Here is a 10,968-nt window from a genome sequence, read left to right as displayed (position 1 = left end):
GGATCGCTGGTACTGAGACCTGACCCACCCAACCCCAACTCATCACACTGATGGCAGCCAGATCCTGCAGCACCGGGGTGGATCCAGCCCCGTGTTCCTCCAAATACCACTGAAGAAAACTCTCAAAAATTGAAGGATGATGCATAAAAACCCCAAAAGGAGGCTTCAAGTGGGTAATAAAGCAGGGATTTTGATGAAAGAAAAGCAAGGGTGAACCTCGGGGTTCATGAGGAGGAGTCCATGTGCACCAGGCATATCCTGGCATTCTGCCCACCCTGGCACTGAACCAGCCAGTGGATTTAATAAATCCACCCCCAAAAAAGAACATTAAACAAGTTTTGAACACCACATTCACCCCTGAAACCCAGTGGGCACAGGGTGAGTGTGGTGGCAGAGGGTGGTGCAGGCAGAGACATGGTCCATCCATCCATCCGTCCATCCATCCATCCATCCATCCCTCCCTTCCCGGAGGAGGCAGGCAAAGGCAAGCAGGTCATTTGCCATGCTGAGGGGTGATTTATTTCCCTTTATTAATAAGAATTACAACAATTAATAAAAAATATTGAATAATGGGCCAAGATTGGGAGATTGGACCAAGGGAATAATTTATACAACCTGAACCAGCTGTTTTGGGGTAAAAGCAGTGAGTGGAGATGGGGACTAGGGATCAGGCAGCACCATGGTCCTGGGAGTGCAGGGGTTAAACCCTGATGGGGGGATGCAGGGTGTTGGGTGTCCTCTGATGGGTGGCCCCAGGTGCCATGGGAGGGCACTCCAAATTTTCTGTTTTGAGGGTGCCATCCTCCCCTTCTCCTGTTACTGGGCAGGCACGAGGGGTCATCCTCAATGTCCCTGGTGGCGGCTCCTTCATCCATCCAGACAGGACAGGGACAATCAACGGCCTTTAGACCTCGCTGCCCGCATGTGGCTGCGCTCCCCAAGAGCCTTCGGGGCATCAGCAGGGACCGGAGTGAACACAGGAACCAGAACTCCACACTGGGGTCGGGCTGGGGACCCCAGTATGGGGCATATGGAGTGACCCCCGCAGCTCCTGGGGGGCATCCACAGCCCGAGGGTGTGAATGCGTGTCCCTGGCGTGTCCCTGGCGTGTCCCTGGCGTGTCCCTGGTGTGCCCCTGGCATGCCCCTGGCGTGCCCCTGGCGTGCCCCTGGCGTGCCCCTGGCGTGTGGGGTTTGCACACGTGTGGGGAGGGCACACGCGGGGTGCCTGTGACGGGACAGTTCGGGGTGGGTGGCACCCCATGTGGGCACGGGGGTGCTCGGGGACCCTCCACACACGCTCCACACAGGTGGGGAGCCCCCTGCACACACGCTCTGCTCTCCTGGCACATCCCTCTCCCCCCTGCACGACCCTCTCGCCCCCCGCGCCCCCCCTCCCGCTCCCGCCCCATAATCGGCTCCAGCTGCACAAACATTCCCGCACTCGGAGCCGCCGCCGCCTCCGGAGCCGCCCCCGCGCCCGCCCAGACCCTCCCCCGAACCCCCTCTGGGCCCCCTGGCCTGACCCTCCTCCGGAGCCCCCCTGGGCCCCCCGGCCGGACCCTTCCCCGGCAGGGGCAGCTGCGGAAATGGGTGGCCGAGGGAGAGCCCGGGGCAGAGCCCTGCAGGACAGGGCAGGGAGGGGTCCGGGGGGCGGGGGGGGGGGGGGGGGGCTGGGGGAGATCATATCCATCCATCCATGTCCACACATCCCTCCCATTTGTGTCCATCCATCCCATCTGTGTCCACCCATTCTGTGCCTACTCATCCCATCCGTGTCCATCCACATTCATGTCCATCCATCCATCCACTCATTCCATGTCCACCCATCACATCTGTGTCCATCCACCCTGTGTCCATCCATCCCCTCATCCATGCCCATCCATCCCTTGTCCACTCTCTGGATGAGCTCTGAATGTTGGTGGGGTCCCACTCTCACCCATCCCAGCTTCTCCAGGAGGTGCACCAGGATAGAGATGGGAGCCTGTGCCCACCCATCCTGCATCCATCCATCCATCCATCCCTTATTTTTCAGGAGGGGTGCTGGGGTGTGTCCATCCATCCCAGGTTCTCCAGTAGTTAGCCAGTATGGAGATGGGATCCCAGGCCCCTCCAGCTCTGTCCATCCATCCCCTACCCTGCAGGAGGAGTGCTGGGATGGAGCCAGGACACCACATCCCTGGGTCCAGGGGAGGACACGGAATAACACAGCTCATCACGCCCACTGATGCCAAGCTCTCCAGGACAATGCTGGGATGTGGAGGCCGCCCCACATTCCCCACTCCCCCACCCTTTAGGTGTGACCCCGTACAGAGCCAGGATCCCACACGGCTCCGGGGACAGTGACAGGGATGGATCCCACCCCCACCGCACACACCTGGGCAGGATTGCGGGGTGGGGACGGGATCCTGAGCCTGCCTTGAGAGACCCTCCCCGCCAGGGCCCCCCGAGGTGTCGGGTCCAGTCCCGCAGGTCCCATCCCGGCGGCTCCGTCTCCTTTAAGAGCCGCGCGGCCGGAGCCGAATTCAGCCGCCGGCCGCCTGTCCCCGCTGGCGTCCGGCCAGGGCTCGGCCTCGGCCGCAGCCAGATCCCGCTCCAGCGCCCGCCCGGCGGGGACAACAGGGCCGGGGGGGGTCAGGGACACCCGGGGCCCCGCTGGCACCGTTTGGTGCTGCTCCCCTGCGTCCCTGCTGGCTCTGTCCCCGTGGAGGTGAAGGCACATGGAGCCAGAAGGTGGGGACAGCCAGAGGTGTCCCCACAAAGTCTCAGGACCTGTCATACCGAGTGATCATGGAGATACGTGAACTGTAGCAAGGAGATGAGATGTCCCTTGTCACATCCCTTCGCCCTGTCACCTCCCTCTGCCACCTCCGTGTCACTGCTGGAGACCAGGACAAGAGGGGCAGTGGCAGGGGAGGGGACAGGGGATCCCACTGCCCTGAGGGAATTGTGTCCCAGGGCTGAGAAAGGGACAGTCTGGGGACAGAGGGACCTGGGGGCCATGGGGACAGGGGACAGAACAGCTCCAGGAGACAGGACAGCCCCATGTGGGACAGGGGACAAGAGAGCCTGTGGCCAGGACAGCCCATGGCCCAGGGGACAGGACAGCCAGCAGGAGGGGACAGGAGTGACCACGGCCTGGGTCCCAGGAGCACTGGGACAACCAGTGCTGGGGGTACCCCATGACCCACCCTTCTCCCCGTTCCTTCCTCCTTCTCTCCCTTCCCTGCAGTGGTCTCACCGCCGGGGCTGTCCCTGTGCTGGGACAGTCCAGGGCTGTCACCCCATGGCTGACCTGACCCCTGTCCCCATCCCTAGGAGCACGAGCCCCGCGAGCACTGGTGGCACTGGTGTGATGAGTTGAGGGTGCTCTGGGGCCGGGCCGGGTTTGGGCGTTAATTGACTCCCGCGGCGGTGGCAGCTGTGAAAACAGAGCGGGGCTCATTAGGGGAGATCAAAGGACTGCCCCCCCCCCCCCCCCCCGCGGCACGGCCGGGCGGGGACACGGCTCAAACCGCTGGCGTTTGCTCCCTCTTCACTTGGCTTAAAAGGGGAAGGGAGTCACCGGCCTGGGGACAGCCGTGCTCAGCGAGGAGGGAGGGCCCTCGTCCCCTGTCCCTGGGGTTAGTGACACCTGGGGGCACCCTTTCTTTGGGTGACATCCCCAAAGTTCCTTGGACATGGGGTGACCCATCCCTGGGGTTAGCTGGATCTGGTGTGATCTCTCCCCAGGGATTGATCGCCGGCTCCTGGGGTGACCCATCCTCAGAGTCACCCATTCCCGCAGTGACCTGTACTCAGGGTTAGTTATCCCTCGGGTGATCCATTCCCAGAGAGATCCATCTTTCGGGAGACCTGTCCCTGGGGTTTCCAAGATGCCCCATCCCTGGGGTGTCAGAGCAGGGAACAGAGGGGACATGCACTGATCGCTGCTTGCAGACACCCTCCAGCTCCTCCTGCTCGGGCTGCAAACAGCCCTGAGAGCCAAAAACCTCCAAAACCCCACAAAACTTGCTTGGAAAGGGCCACATGGCACAGACCTGGCACAGTTCCTCCTATTCCCACTCCATCCCAGGAGCCCGTGGGGCCAGGGAGGGGGCCAAGGACCCCCAGTGGGTCCCAGCAGTGCCTGTGGGGTGCCCAGAACCCCCAGATCCCTCAGCAGGCCCGGCAATCCCAGATCCCAGCTCTGTTTTCCAAAGCCAGGACATGAATCCTTTTAAAAAAATCTCCTCTCGGAGCTCCTGCATTCCTGGGTGGAGAGTTTACATTCCCCCCATCCCCCGTGATCTGCGCTTCGCCTCCAGAAAACAAAGCAGCCTTGGGGGGGACCTGCTTTTTGGGGAGTGGGACGCTCCAGCCAGAGCCAGGACCCTGAGGGCAGCGCCCCAAAGCTGAAGCACCCAGAGCCAGGGATGGATAAGGCCTGGGACCTCCATGGCAAGGGTGACCCCCTGAAGTAGCAGCCTTGGGGTGGGGTTGAGGGGTGCAGGGGGATCCCCTGACGCCTTGGCAGAGGCTCATCCTGCCCATGCTACCACCAGAACAGAGAGCAGGAATCACCCCGCCTGAATTCCCATTTCCAGAGGCTCCCAAGGCCGGGGGTGGGGTAACAGTGGGTGTTGGGGTGTCCTGGGGGATGCCGTGGGTGCCAAGGGGGTGCTGGGGGGGTCTCGACCAGCCCAGCCCGACCCCCATACTGCTTCTCCAAAGCACAGAGGAGGGGGAAAAGAAGTCCTGGATAAGTTTCTCCCCCTCTTCTCTCCCCCTTCCAAGTCATCGCTGGAAAATTAAACCGGATCCAAAGAGTTTTTCCTTTCCAAAATGTGCTGGAGAGGCGCTGCCTTAACCCCTTCGGCTCCCGCCTCGCCCTCATCGCAGGATTGGGATTTTTAAGGGGGTTTGGGGATTTTCCTGGGTTTTGCTGGGGGAAGGGAAATGGTGCAATGCTCTGGCAATTCTTCTTTGTGCTCCAGGGATCCCCAAATCCCCTGGAATGAGAGAGACAAGAAGTGCTGAGGCTCCCCAGGGCCGGTTTTGGGGCACCCCTGGGGCCAGCACTTCGCGGCCAGGTCTCCCTCTCCATTTTGGGAAGAGTATTTTTTTTTCATTCCAATTAAATCCAGCTGATTAAATCCATCCTTCCACCCCCGCTCCCTGCCCTGAGCTTGTCCCCCTCCAGCTGAAACTCCCCTCCATCCCCCCTCCAGCATCCCCCAAATCCCGACAGATCGAACTGGAGTCGGGACCCGCTTCTCTCCGGACCCTCGGGATTGGGGGCCCACCCCAGCCAAACCCCTAATCCCAAAGAAAATGTGAGCTATTTCCTCCCGGGGAGGGGGGGGGGGGGGGAAGCACAGGAGAGGGCCCCCCTCTCACTGCAAACTGAAAATTCCTCATTTTGGGGGGTTAAAAGTATCTTTTTTCCCCTTTCAAAGTGGTTTGTTCCAGCTGGAGGGAGGCACTGGCTCATCCCCACGGGCTGGTGGAAGTGGGGGGCCCAGCAGAACCCATGGGGATCCCAAGAATTTAATTATTGGGGTTTTTTGGGTAAAAAAAAAAAGCCCTCAGGAATAATCTGACAATTTTTGATTCGTTTGTATTTGAGAAGGATTGTTCAAAAAGGGATTTGGAAGGAAAAGTCATTGGCCTTCCTAGGCTTCCCTAGGCAGCCTCAGCCTAGGGTCTCGTGGGAGCAAAGGGGTGGGGAAGAAAAAATCCACTTTCTTGGGGAGTTTCGAAAGGAGAGTGAGAAAGATGGGCTCATTACTGGGTTTTTTTTTGCCTTTTTTTCACCTTTTTTTGAGGGGCCAGGGAAGCAGGGCCTGGGGGGAGCCAGGACGAAGCAGGAAGGGGGAAGCAGGGGGCCGAGGGTCCTCTCCCAGGCTTGGCAAGGCTATTTCCCTTTTTCTCCCCTTTTTTGTCCTTTTTCCCACCTCTTTCTCTTTTCTCCAATTCTTTTTCTCTCCTCGTTTTTTAAATCTCCTTTTTATCTCTTCCCCTACTTTTTTATCTTTTTCTCTTTTCTCTCTTTCTCCTATTTTTTCTCCCTTTCCTTTTTTTTCTAATTTTTCTCATTTTTCTTCCCTTTTCTCCTGTTTTCCTCCCCTTCTTCCTTTTTTTCTCATTTCCCCCCTTTTTCCTCGCTTTTCTCCTTTCTTCACCCTTTGCTGCTCATTTTCCCCGTCTTTTATCCTTCCTTTTTTCTTTCCTTTCCCTCTTTTTGTCTCCCTTTTCCACTGTTCTCTCCCTTTGCCTCCTTTTTTCTCCCCTCTTCCCCCTTCCTTTTCCTCCTATTTCTCCCTCCCTCTCCTCCTACTTTCTCCCTCTCTTTTTTCACACTTTTAAATAGAAATATGTAATTAAATTTACAAATGCTATTTACAGGTTTAATTACAAAAAAAAATTCAAAGAGAGAGACACCCCTTAGACGTTAATAAATCTAAAAATAAAAAATATATAATAACTCCTCCCCCCCACCCCCCAAAAAATATTTCAGGCCAAAGGGCAGCGGGGCCGGGGGGTCACACCGTGGTCTCGCCCTGCTTGCTGTTGGTGAGCCGAGTGTAGAACTTCCTCCAGGAGTGCAGGGTTTTGCCCGACCATATCCAGAACCCGGAGGTGATGCCCACTATCAGAGTCATGAGATACTTGATCATGTAGACGGTGAAGTCGGGGGTCATGCGGGGGGTGAAGTGGAGCGGGCAGGGGATGGCCAAGCTCTTGCAGTTCTGGCTGATCCAGCTGCGCTCCCAGTGCTCGCGAAACGCCTGCTCGTAGAAGTAGCAGGCGATGACAATGGTGGCCGGGACGGTGTAGAGGACGCTGAAGACCCCGATGCGAACCATGAGCCGCTCCAGCTTCTCTGTCTTGGTGCCGCCGTGCTTCATGATGGTGCGGATGCGGAAGAGGGAGACAAAGCCGGCCAGCAGGAAGGAGGTGCCGATGAAGAGGTAGACGAAGAGCGGGGCCAGCACGAAGCCCCGCAGAGGGTCGATGTTGTTGAGGCCCACAAAGCAGACACCGCTCAGCAGGTCCCCATCGATCTGCCCCATGGCCAGGATGGTGATGGTCTTGACGGCTGGCACTGCCCAGGCAGCCAAGTGGAAGTACTGGGAGTTGGCTTCGATGGCCTCGTGGCCCCACTTCATGCCAGCGGCCAGGAACCAGGTGAGGGAGAGGATGACCCACCAGATGGAGCTGGCCATGCTGAAGAAGTAGAGCATCATGAAGAGGATGGTGCAGCCCTCCTTCTTGGTGCCCTGCACCACGGTGCGGTAGCCGTCCTCCTGGAAGCGCTCGTTGCAGACCACCCTCTCCTCCAGCACAAAGCCGGCGATGTAGGCCACCGACACCATGGTGTAGCACCCCGAGAGGAAGATGATGGGTCGTTCGGGGTAGCGGAAGCGCTGCATGTCCACCAGGTAGGTGGTGACGGTGAAGAAGGTGGAGGCACAGCACAGGACGGACCAGATGAGGATCCAGATGCGGGCGAAGCGGATCTCGTCCTCGTTGAAGAACATGTGGCCATCAGGACGGGTGGGCTCACAGGGCGCTGCGCAGTCCTTCTCCCCCAGGAACTTGTAGTTGAGGTAGCTGGGCACCTTCAGCGCCCGCGGGCAGTGGAAGGGGTGGTCGAGGGTGGCATAGCGGGGTGCGCCAGGGGTGCCCTGGCCGGCCAGAGGTGTGGCACTGGTCAGCAGTGCTGGGGAGCCGCCGTCCTCCGAGTGGTTCTGCCCCACACAGATCTGCTCGGTGCCGTGCCGGGGGAAGTTCTCACATCGCAACCGCTCCGGCCACTGGAACCCAAATTTGTTCATGAGGGCCTCACAGCCCTGGCGCGCCCGCTCGCAGATGGAGCGGCATGGTGGGATGGCCTGCTCCAGCACCGTGCACACCGGCGCGTACATGGAGCACAGGAAGAACTTCAGCTCCAGCGAGCACTGCACCTTCACCAGAGGGTAGAACTGGTGGACTTCCAGCCCCGCGTCCTCTTGGTTGGTGTGACCCAGCAGGTTGGGCATGATGGTCTGGTTGTAGGCAATGTCGGTGCAGAGCGGGATGGAGATGGGCTGGCAGAAGCCGTGGTCGGGGATGGAGATGCCCTTCTCACCGTGCAGCTGGGCCCGGCTCGGCGCCGGCACGCTCAGCCCCGCCAGCAGCCAGGCCAGGGCGGGCAGCACGCCGGGGGGGCCCATGGTGCCCCGAGCCGTGTGCCCCGATTTACCGTGTCCGCTCCCCAGCCGGACGGCCAGTCCTCCCGTTCGGGTCTGCCGTGCCCGGTGCTGCCTGGATGGCTCCCACAGCCGGATCGGCCGTGCCCGGTGCTGCCTGGATGGCTCCCGGTGACTGGATAGACTGGGGTCCCGCCTGGATGGCTCCCGGTGGCCTGATCTGCCGTACCCGGTGCTGCTTCGATGGTTCCCAGGGATCAACTCTGCCGTGCTCGGTGCTGGCTGGACGATCCCCGGTGACTGGATATTCTCAGGTCCCGTCTGGATGGCTAGCGGTGCCGGATCCCCCGTACCCGGCGCTGCCCGAAGGACTCCCGCTGGCCGCTTTTCGCCTACCCCGTGCCCGGCGGGACGGCTCCCGGCGTCCCGATCTACCGTGCGTGGCGGGACGGTTCCCGGTGCTCGGACGTGGCGCTCCCGGTGCTTCGCGGCGCTGCTCCCGCTGCCCGAATCTGGCGCTCCTGCTGCTCCCGGTGCCGAGTCCCGGAGCCGCGGGCGGGCGGTGGCGCCGGGAGAGTGGCGGGAGGAGGGTGCCGGGGGGGTGCCGGGGGGGGTGCCGGGGTCCCGGGGCGCGGGGAGCGGAGCGGCCGCACCGGACGCTCCCGCCGCCTTTGTGCGGGGCAGCGCCGCGTCCCCGCCGGGCGGAGCCAGCGCCCCGCGCCACGCCCCCCTCGGGCCCGCCCCGCCCGCTCAGCCAATCACATTCAAATACCGTGGCCGCCACGCCCCCACCGGCCACTGGCCACGCCCATCTGGTCACGCCCCCGTCCCGGGGGTCACCGCCCCCCCCGCAAACTTTTTCCGAGTCGGGCAAACTCCCCCCGCGGGTGGGGTCGGGCCGGGGCCGCGGGGAAACGCCCCCCCCCTTGTCCCCTGTGTCCCCGCTCTGTGTTCTCTGCTGTCCTGTGTCCCCCCGTGCCCCCTACTTCTCTCCCGTGCCTCCTGCCAACCCCCGTGTTCATTGGACCTCTGTCCTGTGCCCCTCCCCTGTCCCCTGCGCCTCCCATGTGCCCCCCGAGTGCTGTGCACCCCCCATGTCCCCTGCCCGTGTGTCCCCTGGATCCCCCACTCTGTTCCCTAGCCCTGCTGTCGCCTCTGCCTTCCCTCCATGTCCTCTGCCCCCTCTGTGTCTCCTGTGCCCCCCTTATGTCCTCTCCGCTGCTCGTCTCCTAATCCCCCCACCATGATCCTCCACCTGTGGGGCTCTTCCCCCCTGTCGTGCTGCAGGGGGTCCCCCACTGTCCCCAGGTCCCACTTTAGGGTGCAGTGGAGCAGGATTAGCTCCCATGCCCCTGTGGGGACCTCCAGAACAGGGTGCACTGGCCCCAACATCCCATGTCCTCAGGTGTTAGTCAGGCAGTGCCACCACCCCATGGGTTGTCAATGGCCGCCCTGGGGTGCTGCACTCCCAAAAGGCCATTGCACAGCCAGGGATGTTCCCAAATCATTGGGGGGTGGTGGGAAACATCCTGCACCCTGTCTCCCTCCAATCCCATACCTCCCAGCCCAACTGGGGTTGTGGTGAAGGGAACCTCTGTCCTCCAAAACAGGGCAGTGGGAGAGGCCTGGGGGACTGGGACACACTGGAGGGAACTGGGACACATATTGGGACCAGGACACACTGGCAGGGATGGGGACATACTGGGGGGGTCTTGGACATGGTAGAGACAGACAGGGATATGCTTGGAGGGAACCAGGACACACTGGGAGGATTCAGAACACGCTGGGGGGATCTGAGACACTGGAACACACTAGGGGGGACACTGGGACACAGCAGGGACATCCAGGACGTGCTAGGGCCATCCAAGACACATTGACAGTGTTGGGACACGGGGAGGTCAAGCACGGGGGGCACGGGACACACCAGGGAGTCAAGCACACACTGGGGGGACTGAGACACACTGGGAGAGACTGGGACGCACTAGAGACCCTCATCAGAGAAAAAAACTGTAGGCGATCACCCCAAATTTCCGCACCAGGATGGGGAGCTGCCCTTCCCAAGGCAAGGGCAACCGGGGGGGGGCTATGGTGGGGAGCCCCCTGCCCCCATCCGCTCTGTTTTGGGGGGCTGGGGGGCTTCTAGCAGCCCCCTTTCCTCCCTCCCTCCGCGTTGTCCCTCCCTTTCTCTCCCTTTCCTGTAACTTAAGCTTTTGTTGTGAGCAGGAGACCCGGGCTGCCGTGAAAAGAGGGGGCCCCACCGCCTTTCACAGCGTAATTGAAACCATTGCGGCTCCTGGCCGAGGGGGAAGGGCGGGGGGGGGCTCCAAAATCAAAGCCTGGGGGGAAAGACGGGGACACACGATGCTGCCGGCGCCCGCTCCCCCCCAGCCTCCCCGGCCCGGACGTGCCGGGTGTCCCGGCGGGGCTGGCGGGGGCTCTCTCCGCTCCCGGGGATGGCGGAGGCTCCGGAGGTGCTGTGGGGTGACGCGGTGAGATGGAAGCCAGGGCCGGTGTTCCCGATGGGGCACCCAGGGGTGCTGCCTTTAGGCCCCGCCGTGTGCCCGGGCACGGCCGGGGTCGGTGGGTGCCCGGTGGTCGCGGGCGGGAGGCGGCGGAGAGAGGCTGGCACAGCGCCGGCGGCGGGGGCCGAGCGCGGAGGCCCGGCCAGCGCTGCCTCCGGCCCCTTCCCGCTCCCATTCCCGCTCCCTGACTGCAGTGGGAATGCGGGGTGGCTGCTGCGGCCGCAGCTCCTCTCGGCCCTGTGGCAGCAGGGTCTGCTTGGTGACCCCCAAACT

At 61.7% G+C, this 10,968-nt stretch overlaps 1 protein-coding gene across 1 annotated transcript; it reads right to left on the bottom strand.

Annotated features, from left to right (window-relative positions):
• Window positions 1-5,507: 5,507 nt before the first annotated feature.
• Window positions 5,508-8,197, bottom strand: FZD2 (frizzled class receptor 2; the record flags this gene model as incomplete). Its single annotated transcript, XM_083877401.1, has 1 exon — window positions 5,508-8,197. The coding sequence occupies one exon, from the start codon at window positions 8,195-8,197 to the stop codon at window positions 6,524-6,526; it is 1,674 nt and encodes a 557-aa protein (XP_083733527.1). The 3' UTR covers window positions 5,508-6,523.
• Between the last annotated feature and the right edge of the window lie 2,771 nt (window positions 8,198-10,968).

The sequence above is a fragment of the Zosterops lateralis genome, assembly GCF_965231275.1.
Source record: "Zosterops lateralis genome assembly, chromosome: 24".
NCBI lineage: Eukaryota > Metazoa > Chordata > Aves > Passeriformes > Zosteropidae > Zosterops > Zosterops lateralis.
Note: the sequence above shows the minus strand (reverse complement) of the source record. Positions and strands in the feature narration are given on the sequence as shown.